This window comes from Antechinus flavipes, chromosome 4 (genome assembly GCF_016432865.1).
Source record: "Antechinus flavipes isolate AdamAnt ecotype Samford, QLD, Australia chromosome 4, AdamAnt_v2, whole genome shotgun sequence".
Taxonomy (NCBI): domain Eukaryota; kingdom Metazoa; phylum Chordata; class Mammalia; order Dasyuromorphia; family Dasyuridae; genus Antechinus; species Antechinus flavipes.
Window position 1 is genome coordinate 176,325,486 of NC_067401.1, and position 24,122 is coordinate 176,349,607.

A 24,122-nucleotide genomic window follows, 5' to 3' on the forward strand; every position below is an offset into this window, starting at 1 on the left:
TGACTCTAGATAAGTGGTCAGAAGATATGAATAGACTGTTCTCAAAAGAAGAATTGTGAAGTATTCACAACTTCATGAAAGAACGTTTCTAATCACTAATAATAAGGAAAATGAACATCAAAACAATCCTAAGATTTCACCTCACAGCTTGCATAGCTGGTAGGTGACCAAATATATATGATATATATAGATATAGATAAGACATATCCAATAATCAATATTGGATTAATTGTGAAATAATAAACACCTTAATACTTTGGTAGTGGTGCTATAAAATAGTACAACCATTTTGGAAAGCAATTTGTAATGATGTAAAATAACTAAAATAACCACATATATTGAACTATATATTCCATTGGACTAATATGGCAAGGAAGCCATTGATATGAAGAAAGTCCCTATGTAACCAAAATATTTATAGCAACACTTTTTATAATAGCAAAGAATTAGAAATAAAATTGATGTTCACTGATTGGGAAATGGCTAAGTAAATGTGGGCACATAAATGTAATGGAGCATTATTGTGCTATAAAAAATGATGTATGTTATATTTTAAAATATTTAACATGTATTGGACTACTTACCATCTGGGAGGAGTTGGGGGAAAGAAGAGGAAATTTGGAATAGAAGGTTTTGCAAGGGTCAATGTTGAAAAATTATCCATAATTACTTATGTTTTGTAAATAAAAAACTTTAATTTTTTAAAAAAGAAATGATGTATAGGATACAGAGTAACAAAAAAAGAGTTATATGAACTAATGGAGAGTGAAATAGACTAAAGAAAATAATATGCGCAATGATTAAACAATCTAAATGGAAAGAACAACCCACACACACACACATAAATCAAGTGAATGTAAGAAAATTATAAGGACCAAGTATGACTCAAATGAATAAATATAGAAGGACAGCCCTAAACAATGCCTTTAAAAAAATAGGAGATTTATAAATGCTACACATTGCCTATTTTTGGATTTTTTCAATGTATTGATAAGATGTGCTATTTTTTTCTCTTCATTTTCTTTCTTTTCTTCATCTTTTAAAATAGATAATGTTTATTAATTAATATGTTATGGTTCTCCGGGAAGAAGAGAGGGAACAATTCAAGGGATAAATATGATGTATTTTTTAAATTAAAAAAGACATGAATAAAAACCTATTTAAAATAAAATTTTAAAAACCACTTTATAATTCCACTTTACATTCATTAGATTGGTGGAGTTGAAAGAAAATAACAAATGCTAAAGAAGCTGAGAGGATCTGTCAATATAAAGTTATTATAAAATAAAATAAAATATTTTTTAAAAAAAAGAAGCTGAGGGGAAAGAGGAACATTAAAACATTGTAGATGGAATTATGGATTGTGTCAGTTGTTCTGGAAAGCAATTTGGAGCTGTTCAGCAAAAAGCTAGTAAACTACATACACCTTTTGAACCAGTAATTCCACTAAATATATATTCTTTAAAAAGTCAAGGAAAAATAAGAGAATCAATAGATACATAAATATTTTGACAGCTTTTTTGTGGTGACAATGAATTAAAAACTAGAGGGATTCTTATTAATGGGAAAATGGCTGAACAAGTATGCTGTGTAAATGTTATATTATTGTGCTCTAAGAAATGATGAAAGAGGGGGTGGAACCAAGATGGTAGAGAGGACACATGCTTCATTCTGAGCTCCCTTCTACCCTCACTACTGATTACCAAATTCAGCTTCTGAAATAGTGCTTGAATGGTAGAATCCACAAATATTGGGAGTACAACAAATTATCAGCAGAAGATAATCTGGAAGATTGCAAGAAAAGGTCTATCTTGATCAGGCAGGAGAAGGCCAGTGCAAGCAGGAACTCAGAACATGGGGGCTAGCGCAAGCTGAGTGGGTCACAGTCTCCACAGGTGGTAGACTATACCAGAGGTTGGCTGCTCTGCTTTGGTTGCAAAGCAGCAGATCAGCAGAGAAGTTACACAAATGCCAAAGGTAGAATATACCCCAAAACGCCAAAGTTTCATAGGACTTGGCCACACCCACCCAGCACTGGGAGTGACTCAGCACGATCACAGCACAGCTGCAGAGTTGCATTTTAGTGCGGCACTCTTCCCAAGGCAGTGGCACTTCTGCAGCATGGGGCTCTTCCCAGGGCAGTAGCACTTCCGCAACATGGCTGCTTTTCCCAGGCTGTTCCCAGGACAGCTACTGTCTATCTGTCCCTGTTCTGTAGAGGAAGCTGGGAACCTCCTTGCCAATGAATAAAAAAGCAAAGCAAATTCTAACTATAGATTGCTTCTATACAGAAAGAGAGCTTATTTCCAACCCTTAGGAGACTAATAGCAGACAGTCTCCAGACAAAACTCCAAAGACATAAAGACATAAAACCCCATGACATAAGGCTCTCCTAGAAGAAATTATAAAAGATCTTAAAAGAGGGCTAGAAGAAAAACGGGGAAAGGAAAGAGAAGTACTGCAAGAGAGTATGGAAAAGGCAAATAACTCATTAAAAGAAAGATTTAATAAAGTGGAAAAAGAAAACAACTTCTTGAAATGTGAATTGGAAAAAGGTAAAGAACTCCCAGGGAAACAGAATTTGTAAACTGTAAAAGAAAAAGAACTCCCAGGAAAGTAGGATTTGTGAATTGGAAAAAGAAAATAACTTATTAAAAAAAAAAAACTAGTGAATTGGAAAAAAATTTCATAGAGCAAAACAACTTATTTTAAAACTCAATTGGGCATATACAAAAAGAAGTAAAAAAAAAATTACTGAGGAAAATAACTCATTAAAAATCAGAACTGAGCAAATGGAAATGAATGATTTGTTGAGACATCAAGAATCAGCCAAGCAAAAACAAAAAAATGAGGGGGAGGGGGTGGGGGGGGAAGGGAAGGAAAAAAATGTTAAATACCTACTTGGAAAAACAACAGACCTGGAAAATAGAACTAGGAGAGATAATCTAAGAATTATTGGGCTCCCTGAAAACCATGATTAAAAAAAAGAACCTAGACACTATTTTTCAGGAAATCATCAAAGAGAACTGCCCAAATGTAATAGATTCAGAAGGTAAAATAGGCATTGAAAGAATTCATTGAACACCTTCTGAAAGAAACCCCAAAATAAAAACTCCAAGGAATATTGTGGCTAAATTTCAGAACTATCAGACTAAGGAAAAAATATTACAAATAGCAGAAAAAACAATTCAAATACCAAGTATCACTCAGTGATCACAATAAAGATCACTCAGGATCTAGCAGCTTCCATATTAAAGGATCAAAAGGCCTGGTATCTGATATTCCAAAAGGCAAAAGAATTTGGAATGCAGCCAAGAATAAACTACTCAACTAAGCTAAGCATGTTCTTTCAGGGAAGAAGATGGACATTCAATGAAACAGGTGAATTCCATTTATTCCTTATGAAAAAACAAGAGCTAAACAAAAAAAAAAAATTGACCTCCAAATATAGGACACAAGAGAAGCATAAAAAGATTAAAAGAACTCTTGAAAACTATATTTCTGTTATGGGCATACATAAAGAGCATGTGTATAATTTGATTTTACTGTTATAATATTTAAAAGGGGGAATTAGAAGTGGAAAGGGGATTGTATCAGAAAAAGGGGAAAGTGGAGGTAAAAAAAGGGAAATTACATCTCACAAAGAGACAAAGGAAACCTATAATATCTGAAGGAATTAAGGGAGGGAGAGGAACATTCTGTGAATCTTACTCTCATCAGATTTGGCTCAAAGAGAAAATATTAGACATATATGGTTTACAGAGAAACTTCTCTCACCTCATTAAAAAGTGAGAGAGGAAAATGGAAAAGAAAAAGAGTAGGCTAAATAGAAGGGAATATAGAAATAATAATGGAAAGGTATAAGAAAGGAGGAGGGACTCAAAAGGGATGGGAGGAATTCTAAAGAGGGAGAGCTGAGTGAGGCAAGTGGTGCCCATAAGTTTAATACTGTGGAGAGGGGTAAGGAGGGAGAGAAAAAGAAAAGTATAATCTGGGGATAATAAGATGGCAGGAAATACAAAATTAATAGTTTTAACCATAAATGTGAATGGAATGAATAAAGTGGAGGCGGATAGCAGACTGGCTCAAAAGCCAGAATCCTACAATATGTTGTTTACAGGAAACATATTTAAAGCAGAGAAGATACATACAGAATAAAAGTAAAAGGAGTAGAATCTATTATGCTTCAGTTGAAGTCAAAAAAGCAGCGGTAGCCACCCTGATCTCAGATCAAGCAAAAGACAAAATTGATCTAATTAAAAGAGATAAGAAAGGAAACTATATCTTGCTCAAGGATAGCATAGACAATGAAGCAATATCAATACTAAACATATATGCATCCAAGTGGTATAGCATCTAAATTCCTAAAGAAGAAGTTAAGAGAGTGGCAAGAAGAAATAGACAACAAAACTATAACAGTGGGAGATCTCAATCTTGCACTCTCAGAATTAGATAAATCAAACCACAAAACTAATAAGAAAGAAGTTAAAGAGGCAAATAGAATATTAGAAAAGTTAGGTATCATAGATCTTGGAAAAAACTGAATGGAGACAGAAAGGAGTACACTTTCTTCTCAGCAGTTCATGGAACCTGTACAAAAATTGACCATATATTAGGACATAAAGACCTCAAAATTAAATGCAGAAAGGCAGAAATAGTAAATACATTCTTTTCAGATCATGCTGCAATAAAAACTACATTCAACAAAAACCTAGGGGTAAGGAGACCAAAAAATAATTGGAAACTAAATAATCTCATCCTAAAGAATGAATGGATGAAACAGTAACTCAAAGACACAATTGTGACAGCTGCGCTAACACTCAAGACACTCCAGAATCAGCCGGAATTAGGATTAGCAGTTCTCAGTCCTCAGTCTTTATTCTTGGTCTTTAGGGGTAGAAGTGAAGGGGATGGAAGAGAATCTCTGTAACTGCCTTCTTCCTCGTCCACTGCAAAGAGTGACCCTGGCTAGTCTTACTCCACCCCTTAGTCCCTCCTACAATCCTCTGTATACACCAAATAATGAGCCAGCACAGGATAGTGGGAAGGACCATTTTCCAAGCATATGCCCATAGAATATTGTCCAATTGGTAGTTAGCCTCAAGTGCTTGGCAGTCTTGACCTCAGTGCATCGACTCAATAGTTTCAGCCCTCTACACACAATTAGTAATTTCACTCAAGAGAATGACAACAAGAGAATTACAAAATTTGGACTTCCGGCCAAGATGGCAGAGAGGAGGCACACAGCTGTGTAAGCTCCGTGTTTTCTCTCACTATCCATTTCATTACAAACCTCTGAATTAATGCTTGGCTGAAAAAAAACCTCACATATAGTTACCAAGAGAAGACATCCTTGAGATTTGCCAAGAAAGGTCTGTTTTTGCGCGAGGGCAGGGACAGTTTTAGATCGGGCACAGGCTGAGGGCATGGCAGGCAGCTCACAGCCGAGCAGATCGGAGCAGGGTAGGGTGTGATCGCAGCTGTCACTGTGGGGAGAGCTTTGCTACAGGATTGGATACTTTGCCCTGGCAGCAAGTCAGTAGCCCAGCAGAGAAGCTAAAAACACCAGGGGTGAAGAATACAACCCCAAACAGCTGGAGTCTCTCTGGACCTGGCCACCCCTCCCCCACAGCACGCTCTCGGAGTCTCAGAGCTCAGGCTAAGCACAGTCCTGCTAGTGCCTTGCTGCTGCCCCCACAGTCTGTAGAGGAAGTTCGGTAACACCACCCAGCCCCTTCCCCCCAAAAAAACAGACTCCATTTAGGGTTTTTTCTTTTTTTCCTTTGCTAGTTTTTGTTTGATTCTTTGACAAAATGAGCAAAAAATTGAAGAGGATTTTAACCCTTGACAGCTTCTATACAGATAGAGAGCAGATTCTAAATCCTGAGGAGATTAAAAACAGACTGTCTCCAGGTGAATCCCCAAAGGAGGAGATCATCTGTTCCTCAGCACAGCTGAACCTCATAGAAGAAATTAAAAAGGCTCTCACAAGGGAGCTAGAAGAAAAATGGGAAAAGGAGAGGGAGGCTTGGCAAGAGAGTCTGGAGAAGTCATCCCACTCATTTAAAGACAGAGTAGTTAAAGAAATAAAATCCTTGAAAAATAGGATTAATGAACTGGAAACAGAAAATAGCTCGCTAAAAAAACAAAATTGGTGAAATGGAAAAAAATTCCATAGAACAAAAGAACTCAATTGGACAATTAGAAAAAGATTTTTTTAAAAGTGAGTGAAGAAAATACTTCATTGAAAATCAGATTTGAACAAATGGAATTGAATGACTCGAGGAGACAAGAAGAATCAGTCAAGCAAATCCAAAAAAATCAAACAATGGAAAAGAATGTGAAATACCTTCTGGGGAAAACAACAGACCTGGAAAACAGATCCAGGAGAAACAATCTGAGAATCATTGGACTCCCAGAAAAGCATGATGAAAAAAAGAGCCTGGACACTATTTTCCAGGAAATTATCTAAGAGAACTGCCCAGAAGTCATAGAAACAGAGGGTAAAATAGACATTGAAAGAATTCATCGATCACCTACTGAAAGGAATCCTAAAATCAAAACACCAAGAAATATAGTGGCCAAATGCCAGAACCCTCAGACAAAGGAAAAAATACTGCAAGCAGCTAGAAAAACCCAATTCAAGTATCGAGGAACCACAATAAGGATCACCTAGGATCTAGCAGCATCCACATTAAAGGATCGAAGGGCCGGGAATACAATATTCTGAAAGGCTAAGGAACTTGGTATGCAACCAAAAATAACTTACCCAGCTAGAATGAACATCTTTTTCCAGGGAAGAAATGGACATTCAATGAAGTAAGCGAATTTCGCCTATTTTTGATGAAAAAGCCAGAACTTAACAAAAAGTTTGATCTACAAATATAGAACTCAAGAGAAATCTAAAAAGGTAAAGATTAATCTTGGGAATTATATTTCGGCTATAAAGATGTATAAAGAATACATGTATACCTTGTTCTAGAAACTAGATGCGGAAAGGACATTGTACCAGAAAAGGGGTAAAGTGGGGGTACTACATCTCATGAAGAGGCAAAGGAAATCTATTATATCTGAGAGAGAGAATGGAGGGGGATGAATATAGTGGGTATCTTACTGCCTTCAGAATTGGCTTTAAGAGAAAAATTTTAGACATATTCAATTTATGGTGAAACTTCTCCCACCTCATTGAAAAGTGAGAAGGAAAAAGTGAAAAGGGAAGGAATAAGCTAAGTGGAAGGAAATATGGAAACTGGGAGGGAAAGGGGTAAGATAGGGGGAGGAACTCTAAGGCGGGGGGAGGGATACTAAAAAGGGAGGGCTGTGAGAAGCAAGTGGTGCTCACAAGTTTAATACTAGGAAGGGGAATAAGAGGGAAAGAAGGGAGAAAAACATAAACTGGGGTTAACAAGATAGCAAGTAATACAGAATTGGTCATTTTAACCATAAATGTGAACGGTGTAAACTCCCCCATAAAGAGGAAGCGGTTAGCAGAATGGATTAAAAGCCAGAATCCTACAATATGTTGTTTACAGGAAACACACCTGAAGCGGGGAGATACATGCAGGGTAAAGGTAAAAGGTTGGAGCAAAATCTACTATGCTTCAGATGAAGTCAAAAAAGCAGGGGTAGCCATCCTGATCTCAGATCAAGCTAAAGCAAAAATTGATCCAATTAAAAGAGATAAGGAAGGGCACTATATCTTGCTAAAGGGTAGCATGGATAATGAAGCAATATCAATATTAAACATATATGCACCAAGTGATGTAGCATCTAAATTCTTAAAAGAGAAATTAAGAGAGCTGCAAGAAGAAATAGACAGCAAAACTATAATAGTGGGAGATCTCAACCTTGCACTCTCAGAATTAGATAAATCAAACCACAAAATAACTAAGAAAGAAGTCAAAAGAGACCTAACTGTGTATCAATTGATAAATGATGGACAGAAGGAGCTACACCCAAAGAAAGAATACTGGGAAGCGAATATGAACTATTTGCATTTTTGCTTTTCTTCCCAGTTATTTTTACCTTCTGAATCCAATTCTCCCTGTGCAACAAGAGAACTGTTCAGTTCTGCAAACATATATTGTATCTAGGATATACTGCAACATATCTAACATATATAGGACTGCTTGCCATTTAGGGGAGGGGGTGGAGGGAGGGAGGGGAAAAATCGGAACAGAAACAAGTGCAAGAGAATTACAAAATTTGTGGGATGCAGACAAAGTGGTAATAAGGGGAAATTTTATATCTCTGAAGGCTTACTTGAATAAAATAGAGAAAGAGAAGATCAATGAATTAGGCTTGCAGCTTAAAAATCTAGAAAAAGAGCAAATTAAAAATCCCCAATCAAATACTAAACTTGAAATTCTAAAATTAAAAGGAGAATTTAATAATATTGAAAGTAAAAAAACTATTGAATTAATAAATAAAACTAAGAGTTGGTTTTATGAAAAAACAAACAAAATAAATAAACTTTTGGTAAATTTGATTAGAAAAATGAAAGAGGAAAATGAAATTGTACGTCTTAAAAATGAAAAGGGAGAACTTTCCACCAATGAAGAGAAACTTAGAGCACTAATTAGGAGTTACTTTGCCCAATTTTATGCCAATAAATTTGATAATCTAAGTTAAATGGATGGCTACCTTCAAAAATATAGGCTGCCCAGATTAACAGAGGAAGAAGTAAACTGCTTAAATGGTCCCATTTTAGAAAAAGAAATAGAACAAGCTATTAATCAACTCCCTAAGAAAAAATCCCCAGGACCAGAAGGATTTACATGGGAATTCTACCAAATATTTATTTTATAACTCCAATGTTATACAAACTATTTGAAAAAATAGGGAATGAAGGACTCCTACAAAATTTCTTTTATGACACAGACATGGTATTGATACTAAATTAGGCAGGTTGAAAAGAGAGAAAGAAAATTATAAACCAATCTCCCTAATGAATGCTGATGCAAAAATCTTAAATAAAATATTAGCAAAGAGATTACAGAAAATCATCCCCAAGATAATACACCATGACCAAGTAGGATTTATACCAGGAATGCAAGGCTGGTTCAATATTAGGGAAACTATTAGCATAATTGACTATATCAATAACCAAATTAACAAAAACCATATGATCATCTCAATAGATGCAGAAAAAGCATTTGATAAAACCCAACATCCATTCCTATTAAAAACATTTGAGAGTGTAGGAATACATGGACTTTTCCTTAAAATAGTCAGTAGCATCTATGTAAAACTGTCAGTAAACATCATATGTAATGGGAATAAACTGGAACCATTCCCAATAATATCAGGAGTAAAACAAGGTTGTCCACTATCACCATTACTATTCAATATTGTATTAGAAATGTTAGCTTTGGCAATAAGAGTTGAGAAAGAGATTAAAGGAATTAGAGGTTGTGAGGAAACCAAATTATCACTCTACAGATGATATGATGGTATATTTAGAAAACCTATTCAGAATAGAACCAAAAGAAATACTTATACTACACCAACAATATAGTTTTTTAAAAATACTTCAGAAATATGTTCAAAACAATGAGCAACCACAATTCTAGAAGACCAATAATAAATGATGCTACCTACCTTCTGACAGAAAAGTAATAGACACAGACTGAAAAATAAGGGGATATAAACTGAGACCAAAATGGAAATTCAGAAATCATCTAGTTTAATCCTCTCATTTAACAAATACAAAATTGACATTGTACTCAGAAAAGTTGAGATTTCAACCCAATGCCTTGACTCCATTTCACCTCTATGAAAAATGAAATTCTATGGATTTTGTTTTCTATAAAATAGGGAAAAGGACATTTATGCTACCTGCCTCTCAGGGGTATGAGAAAATCCTTCTTAAGTAATAAAATTATTTAAAATATGAACCATTTATTAATGTCAGCATCTTAGAGGTAAAAACTACTTAAGTTTTTACCTTTGTATCCCAAGATGTATAATTGCAGTGCCTTACATGTGAGGTATTTAAATAATGTTAAGAAGAGAATTGAAGGACCCACACTTAACACCATATACCAAGATAAGATCAAAATGGGTCCATGACCTAGGCATAAAGAATGAGATTATAGTTACAGAACGGAGAGAGTGAGGAGGCTGCGTCTGGCTCGCGCTCTCACAGCCATTGCAGTACATTGAGCTCCATAGAGACAGCGCCGGGGCAAGTAAGAGCCGGACGGGCACTGGGCTACTCTGTGTGGCGCTGAGGGAAAGTAATCAAAAATGGGCAAAGGTGATCCTAAGAAGCGGAGAGGGAAAATGTCTTCATATGCCTTCTTTGTGCAAACCTGCCGGGAGGAACACAAGAAGAAGCACCCAGATGCTTCTGTGAACTTCTCAGAATTTTCTAAAAAATGCTCAAAAAGGTGGAAGACAATGTCTGCTAAAGAGAAAGGAAAATTTGAGGACATGGCAAAAGCTGATAAGGTTCGTTATAAAAGAGAAATGAAAACCTATATACCACCTAAGGGAGAAACAAAAAAGAAGTTTAAGGATCCCAATGCACCGAAGAGGCCTCCTTTTTCTTATTCTGTTCTGAGTATCATCCAAAAATCAAAGGGGAGCATCCTGGTCTTTCTATTGGAGATGTGGCAAAAAAAATTGGGAGAAATGTGGAATAATACTGCTGCAGATGACAAGCAACCTTATGAAAAGAAAGCAGCTAAACTGAAGGAAAAATATGAAAAGGATATTGCTGCATACCGGGCTAAAGGAAAACCTGATGTGGGAAAAAAAGGAGGAGTTGTCAAGGCTGAGAAGAGCAAGAAAAAGAAGGAGGAGGAGGAAGATGAAGAAGATGAAGAAGACAAGGAGGAAGATGAAGAAGATGATGAGGAGGATGAGGAAGATGATGATGACGATGAATAAGTTGGTTATAGAGCAGTTTTTTTCTTGTCTATAAAGCATTTAACCCCCCTGTACACAACTCACTCCTTTTAAAGAAAAAAAAATTGAAATGTAAGGCTGTGTAAGATTTGTTTTTAAACTGTACAGTGTCTTTTTTTGTATAGTTAACACACTACCGAATGTGTCTTTAGATAGCCCTGTCCTTTAGTGGTATTTTCAATAGCCACTAACCTTGCCTGGTACAGTATGGGGGTTGTAAATTGGCATGGAAATTTAAAGCAGGTTCTCATTGGTGCACAGCACAAATTAGTTATATATGGGGATGTAGTTCATTTTCATCTTCAGTTGTCTTTGATGCAGCATATGAAATAATTGTTGTTCTGTTAACTGAATACCACTCTGTAATTGCAAAAAACAAAAAACAAAAAACAAACAAAAAAAAAAAAGTTGCAGCTGTTTTGTTGACATTCTGAATGCTTCTAAGTAAATACAATTTTTTTTTATTAGTATTGTTGTCCTTTTCATAGGTGCCCTTAAATCATAACTTTCTTTTTGAGGGGAAGCTCGTCTTTACTTTTGTATGCTCATTTGGGATCACATGAATTATTACAGTTTTCATCTTTTCATATAGTTAGCCGATAAAAAGCTTTGATCTACACACCCTGCATAATTGTGATGGGGTAATAAAAGTTGTATAGAAACAATTATCTTCCATAACTGGAAATTGAAAGTTACCAGTTAATAAACTCAAAATTTCACATAGTACAGTATTCTATCCAATTACAACATTTAACCAAGAGGAGAACATAGAAATTTGCAGCATGGAATTATTTGAATGAAAAGTACTAAAATTATGTCCTTGAAGGACCAGTAGAAGGGTATGTTCTAATCTTTATGTGGGGGATATACATTCATAACTTCATTACTATGTAACTGAAGTTGTGTTTATAATTCCCATCCTTTAGAAGAGCTGAGGAATGTACCCCAAAAGCGTGAGTTGAAAAATACAAGACTGCCATGTTAATCTTTGGCAGTGGACTTACTGAAGATTTAAGTACGCTTATAGTATGAAGAGCTGGCAATGAATGGCCCCTTGGGAAACTTGAGATTCTATATGGTACCATTTAAAACTCTAAATCTAGATTTGATAGTCAAAACAAAATTATAATTCAGTCTTTTAGAGTGAGTCATGTTTTTCGCATTAGGGTTTACATTAAAATTGTAATATTTGACCCTATATAAATTAAGCAGACCATGATGGGGAAATACACTTAAAATTTGGCATTAAGGTAAGATGTAGATCAAATGTCTCAATTTGATCAAATTTCTTTCCTTTCCAAAACCAAAGCTAACAGTGTATTCATTAAAACTGACCATTTATATGTTTACCTGCTTTCCATTTTGGGGGACAATTTGGCAGTTTTGTGGTTTTGAAATTATGGTTCTCTTAAGTGCCAGTGTTTTAAAAATAGTGTTCTTGTAATTTTACACGCTTTTGTGATGGAGTACTGTTTTGTTATACAATTTTGACTTTCAGATTCTAATTTCAGTTTTGCATTTGTTTATGTATAATTTCAGGAGGAATACTGAACATTTGAATCCTGAATGATACTAATAAACTAATAATTGCAGAGGTTTAAAAAAAAATGAGATTATAAATAAATTAGAGGAACATAGGATAGTTTATCTCTCAGACTTGTGGAGGAGAAAGAAATTTGTGACCAAAGATGAACTAGAGACCATTACTGATCACAAAATAGAAAATTTTGATTATATCAAATTAAAAAGCCTTTGTACAAACAAAACGAATGCAAACAAGATTAGTAGGGAAGCAACAAACTGGGAAAACATCTTTACAATTAAAGGTTCTGATAAAGGCCTCATTTCCAAAATATATAGAGAACTGACTCAAATTTATAAAAAATCAAGCCATTCTCCAATTGATAAATGGTCAAAGGATATGAACAGACAATTTTCAGATGATGAAATTGAAACTATTACCACTCACATGAAAGAGTGTTCCAAATCACTATTGATCAGAGAAATGCAAATTAAGACAACTCTGAGATATCACTACACACCTGTCAGATTGGCTAAGATGATAGGAAAAAATAATGATGAATGTTGGAGGGGATGTGGGAAAACGGGGACACTGATGCATTGTTGGTGGAGTTGTGAACGAATCCAACCATTCTGGAGAGCAATCTGGAATTATGCCCAAAGAGTTATCCAACTGTGCATACCCTTTGATCCAGCAGTGTTTCTATTGGGCTTATACCCCAAAGAGATACTAAAAAAGGGAAAGGGACCTGTATGTGCCAAAATGTTTGTAGCAGGCCTGTTTGTAGTGGCTAGAAACTGGAAAATGAATGGATGCCCATCAATTGGAGAATGGCTGGGTAAATTGTGGTATATGAATGTTATGGAATATTATTGCTCTGTAAGGAATGACCAGCAGGATGAATACAGAGAGGCTTGGAGAGACCTACATGGACTGATGCTAAGTGAGATGAGCAGAACCAGGAGATCATTATACACTTCGACAATGATACTGTATGAGGATGTATTCTGATGGAAGTGGATTTCTATGACAAAGAGACCTAACTGAGTTTCAATGGATAAATGATGGACAGAAATAGCTATACACCCAAAGAAGGAACACTGGGAAACGAATGTGAACTATTTGCATTTTTGATTTTCTTCCCGAGTTATTTTTACCTTCTGAATCCAGTTCTCCCTATGCAACAGGAGAACTGTTCGGTTCTGCAAATATGTATTGTATCTAGGATATACTGCAACATATTTAACATATATAGGACTGCTTGCCATCTTGGGAGGGTGGGGGTGTGAGGGGGTGGAGAGAGGGAGGGGAAAAAATGAAACATAAGCGAGTGCAAGGGATAATGTTGTAAAAAATTACCCTGGCATGGATTCTGTCAATACAAAGTTATTATTAAATAAAATAAAATTTAAATTAAAAAAAAAAAGAAAAAAAAAAGAGAATTGAATTAATAATCATAGCAAACCCACCTCCTGAAGGCAGATAGGTGGCATAGTTAAAAGATCACTGGACCTGGAGTCAGGAAGATCTGATTGAAATCTGGCCTCAGATACTTAATAATTGTGAGATTCTAGACAGCCATTTAACCTCTGTACCCATATATCCTCAACTTGTAAAATGAGTTGGGGAAGAAAATGGTAAACAACTCCAGTATCTTTGCCAAGAAAACTCAAAATGGGGTCATAAAGAGTTGGACACAATTGAAATGAGTGAACAGCAACAATAGTAATAATAACAAAACAAGGATATAATGATGCCCATCTCCCAGAGTTATTGTGAAAAAATATATAATGTGCTTAGCACAGTGTCTGCCAGATAGTAAAGCACTTAATAAATGCTTGTTGCCTTCCTTCTTTCCTTCTTTTATTCATTTCTTCCTTCTATTTTCTAACAAGGAAACAATGGACTCAAGACGCAGAATGAAACATACTTTTGAACATTCTGAAAAATTTTTTTTCTTGACTATATAGTCATTACAATGTTGTTGTTTTTGTGAGAAGATTGAGTGGAAAGAAGTGAGAAAGAGGGAAAACAAAGCTTCTTAATGGAAAAAAAATTAACTAAAAATCATAGTGATGGGGCAGATAAGTGGTACAGTGAATAGAGCACTAGTCCTGAAGTCAGGAGGACCTGAGTTCAAATGTGGCCTCAGAAACTTGACACTTCTTAGCTGTGTGACCCTTGGCAAATCACTTAACCCCAATTGTCTTAGCAAAAAAAAAAAAAAAAAAAAAATCATAGTGATAAAGCACTAAGAGAGCAGGAAGTTCTCTCTCATAGACTAAGGGTAAGATCATAGGCCAGAAGATTCAAAAAAATTCACTTTTGATAATTTTACACTACCATATTATCCATGTGATCCCGACAAGAAACATTAGGTGAGAATTTTTATATACTGAAAACTCTGGGTTTGTGATTGATGTCATCTCATTTTGATATTTACAGTTGGATCTGACAAAACAACAGAATGTGTTCAAGATCACCTTGAAAACCTTGGAAGACAATTTGCTGTCTCGCCTCTCTTTTGCATCTGGGAACTTCCTGGGAGATACAGCATTAGTAGAAAATTTAGAGATCACCAAAAAGACAGCTGCAGAAATTCAGATGAAGGTAAAAATGTATTGATAAACAAGAAGAAGTCTTGCAGAATAGATCACTCAATCTTTCCTTAGGCGCTCACAGATTCAATTTTGATATTGATTATCACAGAAACTTTTAACCTGCTCTGTTTTTCCAACCAGGGTTGATTCATTCTTCTTTAGGATACCTGGTATCCCTCCATTCTCTAGGAGATCACCATGTAGATTCTTGACCTGATGCAAACACTTACTCAGTCTTCGTTCTATTGCAACCAAGAACTTCATAATTCAAATCAGCTACTAACCCTGTCTTCCTCAGTATTAGGAACCAAAGGACTGTGCTACCATGCCCAGCTGATTTTTTTAAAGGTTCAGGGAGCTAAAAAAGATTATCCATCTAGACAAGCTCTTAGATACTGAGCTATTCATTATTTCTGTACATTTAGTAAATTATGTCTATGGCTTTTCTGCCTCATGCTCATGCTTCTATGCTTCTATTTCTTGATCTTCAAATCTTATTGAAATCTACCCATCCTTTAAGACACAACTCAAATGTCACCTTTTATGTTAAAACTGTTCTAATCCCTTATAAGCAATAATTCTACCCAGAATTGATTGAGTGCTTTGTTTATACTACTCAAGGAAAATTAAATGCATTATTTTGCATCATACTTATATACATATAAGTCATTCCCCCTTATTAGAATGGATGCTTCATTAAGAATAGGAACCTTATATTATCTGAACATTGTATCTTCCCCAATATCTAACTCCCCTCTATGTTATATGTTTAATATATGTGGAATGAATTGAATTGTTAAAATATTAAGTGCATATATAATGTATGTTAGATTTTTTTTCTTTTCTTTTTTTTATTCCTTCCTTTTATAATACCGGAGAAACTGAGCAAGACAGAGACGAGAGACCAATTTAATAGTTTATTAAATGGAGAGATATACTGGGACCAAATGGATCTTGGTCCCAGGGCTGGAGAAGGCTATCATCTCAAAGAATCCAGCCTCAAGCATTAGCCAGCAAGACTCTTTTATAGGATAAAAAGAACAATGACATAATGGGGGAGGTACCTGGATGGGGACAACCTAATGAGGGGAAGCACCTAGGATGACACAATGGAGGGAGGTACTGGAGAGGTTACTGATATTCTAATGATATCTAAAATAGATAAATCTTTATCCTGTCAAATGTTAAGAAGGAATGATTATAACCTAAAAATATAAAATCTTTATCTCATCAACCATTTAAGAGGGAATGATTATAGCCTAGACTTTGGAGGCAGAGCAACTGAGGTAGACCTTTATCTCATCAAACATTAAGAGGGAAAGGTTATAACCTGAGGCAGAGTAACTAAATAGGACAATTAGGGAAACTAGGTCAGGACATCAAAAGGGAAATGTGGCACAATACTTTCTTTAATCCTTCCTTCTTTCCTTTCTTTCCTCCTTCAGCCACTATATAGATTTAGAAATCACCTTCCTAGAGATCATAATTATATCCATGGGAGTTTATGAAAAACTAAGAGAAAATAGAGGAAAAAAGGAAAGAAGGCCTAGGACAGAGTTCTGTGATATGTTTTTACAAAAGGGGCAGGAAATAGATGACAATATAGCAAAGGGGACTAAAAAAGAAAAGTCAGATAATTGGAAAGAAAATCATGAAAAAAGCAGTATTGTAAAAGAAACCTATCATGAATAAACTATCCAGGAGGAAAAGGTGATTTAAAATGCTCAAAGTTTCATAAAGAGTAAGGCTGGAGAATAAAATTGGCAATTGAATTTAATAAGAAAGAGAACTTTGGTAGCCTTGACGATAACAGCTTCAATCAAGTGATGGGACTAATAAGCAGCATACAAAGAGTTAAGAAATGAGTGTTATGTGAGAAAGTGGAGGCAATGTATGTATATTTGTTTTGGTTTATACCTACTGAGTTGAAGGGATAGGGAAGAGTATTTTTTAGAGATGGTTGAGATCTGGGCATGTTTGTAGACAATGGCTAAAGAGAAATTAAAGATTAAAAAGAGAAAAAAGATGATAAAAGGGGCAGTCTCTCAAAGGAGATAAGAGAATATTCAAATTACTAAACAATTCCATTCTTTTCATATGCTAGTAAGGTTATACTTAAGATTCTGCAATCTAGGTTTCAGTAATATGTAAATTGAGAATGACCAGAAAAGCAGGCTAGTTTTCAAAACAACAGAGGAATTAGCAATTAAATTGCCAACATTTGCTGGATTGTGGAGAAAGCAAGAGAATTCCACAAAAATACCTCCTTCTGTTTCATTAACTACACTTCATTGAATACATTTAACTATATGGATCATAACAAAATGTTCCAAATCCTCAAAGAGATGATAGTACCAAATCATCTTATTTGTCTCCTATGGAATCAGTATGTAGGTCAAGAAGCACAAATTTTTTCTCATATTGTTCCCAAGATAGAGAGGTTAATGGTCTGAAAACTTTTTTGATTATTCATCCCTATCAGTTTGGGGAAAAAAGAATTAATCCCTAAATATGATTTATTAGTAAATTGTTAGAAAATACTATTATGATATTAAATATATATTTATATACATACATGTCACCAGGCATCATTTGGAAGACACTTGATTGAAGTCTCATTTTCCTTACTCAACAGAAAAGGAATTTGGTTCTCTTTTCCCCCCTATTTTTCTTCTTTATGAATATTTCATTGCTTACACTATTAGACTGTCAAAAATATTTACCAAATGAACATGTAAGTCAACAACATTCTTTGATTCCATGGAACAACTAATTGAAGATTAGAAAAGGAATAATTCAATGCTGTATATTATCAAATTGTTTATTTAACTTGTATGCAGAGTGCATCATGTGAAATGTCAGGCTAGATGAATCAAAAGCCAAAATTAGTTTGTCAGGAGAACTATCAACAATCCCATATATTCAGATTATACTCTTCTAATGGCAAAAGGGAAGAGGAAATAAGAAGCCTTTTGAATCAAATGAAAGAGGCTCAACATCAAAAAAAAAAAAAAAAAAAAAAAAAACAACTTAAGATCTTGGCAAAGGGTTTCATTACTTCATGGTAAATAGAAGAAGAAAAAATTGGAAACTATGTCAGATTGTATATTCCTGGGCTCAAAGACCACTGCAGATGGTAATTGCAGCCATGAAATTAAAAGATGCTTACTGCTTGGAAGGAAATATATGGAAAATCCAGACAGCATACCAAAAAGCAGTGACATAACCTTGACAACAAAGATCCATATAGTCAAAGCAATAGTTTTTCCAGTAGCAGTGTATTTCTGTGAGAGTTAAGGAAAGCTGAGTTCTGCAGAAACCATATTTTCAAATTGTAGTGCTGGAAGACTCATGAGAGTTCCTTAAACATCAAGGAGATCAAATGAGTTAATACTTGAAAAAATTAATTCAGACTATTCTCTGAAAGGTCAAATACTAAAGCTGAAGCTTAAATACTTTGGCCACATGATGTGAATACAAGACTCATTGGAAAAGACCCTAATGTGTGGAAAAAAAATGAAAGCAGGAGAGACAGCAGAAGACAAGAAAATTAGATAACATCATAGAAACAATGAACATGAACTTAAGTAGAATCTGAGAGACAGTAGAGATTAAAAGAGATTGATATGCTATGATCCATGGGGTCATGAAGAGTCAGACATGATTGAATGACTGAATAACAAGAAGTTATGTGACCGTGGGCAAGTCACTTAACCTCTCATGTCCCCTGAAACTATTCAAGTCAAAAGTCTGTAAATTGTATGAAAGTTGCAGATCTGCATTGTGGAGGTTATTTTCACACAGGAAGATCCCTCACACTAATTGAATTTCTGAATACTTCCAACAACAACAAAAAAAAAGTATACATATAGAGATGAATAGACAAGAGGAAAGTTAAAAGAAGCCTATTTATAACAACTTGTTATAAATTGTGGTAGATACGTTATATATTATTTATATGTTCAGTTTATGAAAGTGTTAATAATTTTGTCAATGTTTTAAAATAAGTTCCTACTAATTTTTATGCATATAAGTAATATTTGGAGGTGATTTTTATTTTTTTATTTATTATAGCTTTTTATTTACAAGTTATATGCATGGGTAATTTTACAGCATTGACAATTGCCAAACCTTTTGTTCCAATTTTTCCCCTCCTTCCCCTTACCCCCTTGGAGATAATCTTTAAAAAATATTTCCCTAAAACTTTTTTCTTCAAGATTATATAAAAGGTTTTGTTGAAAAAAGAAGAGCAATAGTCTAAATAAAACAAATGCTTTTTTAATTCTTTTAACAGGTTCAGGATGCCAAGATAACAGAAGTAAAAATCAATGATGCTAGAGAACATTACCGGCCAGTGGCAACACGTGCCTCTTTGCTCTACTTCATCATGAATGACCTCAGTAAAATCCATCCCATGTATCAGTTTTCTCTCAAGGTAATTTTTCATGACAGCACTTCTCCTTAATATTCTTTGAGATTGATTAAAATCTCCACAATGCAGATCTGCAACTTTCATACAATTTACAGACTTTTGACTTGAATAGTTTCAGGGGACATTGAGAGGTTAAGTGACTTGCCCACGGTCACATAACTTCTTGTTAATTATTTAAAAAAAAAAAAAAAAAACAGTTCTCCGCTAGAGGACAATCTACTAGAATTTGTTCATTTTAGTGGCTGTCTACGGCAAATCTTTAAAATGAACACCAGCTTGGCAGCTATTTCACTTCTAATTCTCTGATGAATTTCCCACCTTCTTGTATGTCTCTTGGGGTTATATATGGTCAGAATTTACAGCATTAAGTAGCCTGAAAATGATGTTGACTTACATGTTCATTTAGTAAATGTTTTTGAGAGCCTGCAAGACTAATCACATATATATGCATAACAAAGAAAATCTAGGAGGGGAAACACAAATTATTTTTCTCATGGAAATCCAGAGATCTGATCTAGATTCATGGTCTTAGAAATGTTTTTAATTATTCATCCCTATCAATTAAAAAAAAAAAGATTATTCTCTAAATATGTATATAGACATTTACAAATTATAAGCATTTAATCGTGTATATATATATATATATATATATATATATATACACACACACATACATACATACATACATGTCACTAAACATCACTTGGAAGCCATTTGACTGAATTCTCCTTCTTTCCCCTACCCAATAGAAAAGTCCACAGTCTAAATTCTTCCAAGCTATACCAAGCTTTGTTTACTAAGGACAGCTTGAAGTGAGGCCTTTTCTCCTACCTTTCCATAATTCTCTATATCTTACTTGGGTAAAGAGCAGAAAATAATTTATCCCTCAATCCTGCTGTCAAGGAGCTCACATTCTAATGAGAAAGACAACATGCAAATAACTAGGTACATATGCAAGAAATGTAATGTAACACTGACTACACTGAGTATCCCTCTGCCTAAAGGCCAGATATATTACATTTCAGCCCTACCACATGTTTCTCTGATTTCCTTAGGAGGATCTGAAAGTATCTAGGCTCTCTGCCAATGGTTCTAGCTTTCATTGGTTATTCAGTTCCCCTAACTTTAGGGGAGATCTCCTATACATGTTTCATTTAATTACTAAATCAAACTCACTTTTATGAAAAATAAAATATTTTCTTCAAAGGCATTTTAAGAAATATATAAACAGATTACACCCCAATATATGGAACTTAATTCTCTTGCCCCAATACCACCTCAGCCTCTGGAGAGAAGTGCATTAGGGGCATAACTTAGCTCAGTTTTTTCTAGAGGGCAGTCCCCATCTATATATCTATCCATCCCATTCCCCAACTTCAAAATCAAATCCCATGCATCCTAGTTTCTCCAAATGTTTCAGCCAGACAGGCTGCATATTTCATTCTCTCTGAAATCCTGGATCCAAGGTCATCATGGCTCAAACTTCTATCTAGTAAAAATTATCACCAGCAACTGAACTGAGTACAAATTAAATAAAATAGAAAAAAAAAAAAAAAAAACAAATTCACCCTCCTCCTAGGCTCATTTCTTGGAACCAAAATAATAGAGAGGCAAAGATAGCTATCCTCCTCCCAGTTCAGTTCATGGATCTTAAATTATAGGTGAACTGTGGGTGATCTTTATCCTCTAGGCACAGCAAGAAAAAGCATATGGGAAAGAGAGTCCCAGTCTAGTAGGTTTTAAAGATGCAGCCTATTCCAGCTATGCAGTAATCAAAAGAAGCCACTCACACGGTAGAGGAACTCAGAAATTGGGTACCTATGAGTTCAGGACAAGCTCCAAGGTCTCACAGTCTCTATCATATACAGAATAGGAAAAATGTAACCTCAGAGAGCAATTAGAAGAATAAAGCAAGACCTCTTATAGAAGTCTGAGTCTTGAAGGAAAGCCAGGAAAGGGAAGTAAGGAGGGAGAGAGTTCTGAAAATGTGGGTAGCTAGTGCAGAGACACAGAGATGAGATAGAATATACTCCAAGAAATGTCAAGTTGATCACTGTAATTGTATTGTAGAAGAGTAAAGTGTAATGAGATTGGAAAGGAAGGAAGAACCCTTCTTTTTGTTGTAAAGAATGATGACATAATAAGACTCATACTTTGGCAATTAAATGAAAAATGGATTGAAATGAGAAAAGATTTGAGGCAAGGAAACTAAGGAAATTAAAAAGTTATTACAATAGTTCAGGTAAGAGAGAAAACTTGTACAAGGATAACTATATGACTGAAAACATATACACAAGATGATGAGTGATACATAATAAGATTTAACAAAGATTAAGGGGAGGAAGAGTTGAGGAGTCAAGAGAATTATTATTCTCTTATTATTCTTAGTATTCCAAGATTGCATTTGAGTAACTAAGATAATTCTAGTTAAGATGGGGAAAAAGATAGATTTGTGCAGAATATACTATGTTATATTTTATACATGTGGAGTTTGAAATGTCTATGGAACATATAGCTTAGAATATCTAAAAGGAAGTTGTTGGGATATAAGCAATGGATATAACACCAGCTCTGAAATCAGGAGGATCTGTGACCCAGGGCAAGTCCTTTAATTCCAATAGCCCCCAAAAGAAAAGGGGGAAAAAAAGTTGCTGATGCAGTCCTAGAATTCAAAACTAGAACTGAATATTTAGATCTGGAAATTATCTGCATAGGGATGGCAATTTAACCAGAACAACTAATGGAATCACTAAATAAGAGATTTTTAAAATGTCATATTCTGGAGTCATAAGGAATACTTATTATTAGTATGCACAATAAAAATGAAGAGCCAGCAAAGGAGACTAAAAAGAAGTAGTCTGACAGATAGGAAAAAAACCAAGGGATCAGAAAACCTAGAGAGTACACAAGACATTAAGTGCCTCCTGTCTATATGCCAGACACTGTGTTAAGTATTGGCAATAAAAAAGAAGCAAAAGATAAGTCTTACCCTCAAGGATCATACAGTATAATGGAGGAGACAACATCAAACAAATAGATATAATCTACAGACAAATATATACAAGCAAGATAAATAGGAGATAATTAAAAAATAAAAAATAGTGAAATTAAGAGGACTTGAGGAAGGTGGAATTTTAGTTGAAACTTAAAGGAAGTCAGGGAGGTCAGTAAACCAAAACAGAGGAGGGAGAGCATTCCAAACATGGGAACCAGATGGAGGAAGGTGTGAAAAGCCAACAGATTATGGTCAGATGAGGGGGTTTCAGAATTTTTAAACATGAAGGGATTACATTTATGGGTGATAACAAGATTGATGGTATGATCATCTTTGTATGTAGCTAATGTAGGATGGGGGAGTAGCTCATGGGAGGTAAGTAAATTGAGGAACTGAGTGATTAGGGTGTTTGAGGAAAATCAACATGCCTATTGAAATCTCTTAAGCAGAAGCTAAGGAGGAGAAATTGTAAATCAAGCAACAAGCTCATCAAGAAAGGAAAAGAAGTACCCTCAAGGTCTTAGGACAGTAACTACCAGAATTTTGGTTGGATAATAGATATGATAGCATGAACCACAAAGAAAAATAAGTTATTGAGTGATGGAAGAAAAGGAAAAATCTGGAAGTGGCAGTGGGGAAAAAGGAATACTCCAATCCTCTCAATCTCCTGGATTAGTGAGTTGAAGAGAATTAGCCAACAATGGAAAGGGAGATCAGAAAAGCTGTATCATCAGAAAAAGCCAGGTTTTAGTTAGGTAAACAACAATGTGAAATGCTGCAGAGAAGAGGATTGAAAAAAGGTCATTCATGAGCAGAACCAGGAGATCATTATATACTTCAACAATGACACTGTATGAGGATGTATTCTTATGGAAGTAGATTTCTTCGACAAAGAGATCTAATTCAGTTTCAATTAATCAAGGATGGACAGAAGCAGTTACACACAAAGAAAGAACACTGGGAAATGAATGTAAACTGTTTGCATTTTTGTTTTTCTTCCCAGGTTATTTTTTATCTTCTGAATCCAATTCTTCCTGTGCAACAAGAGCGGTTCTGCACACATATATTATATCTAGGATATATGGTGACATATTCAACATGTAGAGGACTGCTTGCTATCTGGGGGAGGGGGTGAAGAGAGGAAGGGGAAAAGTCGGAACAGAAGTGAGTGCAAGGGATAATGTTGTAAAAAAAATTACCCAGGCATGGGTTTTGTCAATAAAAAGTGCATGCGTGTATGTGAAAAATAATAATAAAATAAAATAAAATAATTGTTAATTTTTAAAAAAAGAGATTAAAAAAAGAAAAAAGGTCATTTAGTTGGCAATTAAAAGATCATTAGTCCCCTCATAACCAACTATTTAATCCAGCCTCAAAAATAGCTCTTCACTGCTTAAATTCATGAAGATGAGAAGCACTACAACTTACCAGCCAAAGTCAATCCGGAAGCTCGCCAGGAAAGGTTTGTCCTGAGGGGCCAGGAACAGACTAGCACAGGCAGAGAGAGACTACTGTCCTGAGCAGACCAGGGGCGGGGGTGATCTCTGTGGCTAGAGAAGTTATAGAGATGACTCTGCTATAGGCTAACTGCTCTGCCTTGACTACAAAGCAGTAAATTGGCAGAGAAATTAATGCCTGAAACAAAGGGTCCTCTAAAAAATG

The 24,122-nt window shown here is 35.1% G+C and overlaps 1 protein-coding gene and 1 pseudogene across 1 annotated transcript in view; both read left to right on the forward strand.

Moving 5' to 3' along the window:
* DNAH9 (dynein axonemal heavy chain 9) overlaps nucleotides 1–24,122 on the forward strand; it is a 581,066-nt gene that overhangs the window by 467,496 nt on the left and 89,448 nt on the right. The window contains exons 56-57 of the mRNA XM_051995550.1: nucleotides 14,879–15,043; nucleotides 19,328–19,468. Coding sequence (XP_051851510.1) covers nucleotides 14,879–15,043; nucleotides 19,328–19,468 — 306 coding nt within the window. The remainder of the gene's footprint in view (nucleotides 1–14,878; nucleotides 15,044–19,327; nucleotides 19,469–24,122) is intronic.
* LOC127560739 (high mobility group protein B1-like) lies at nucleotides 10,102–12,519 on the forward strand (annotated as a pseudogene).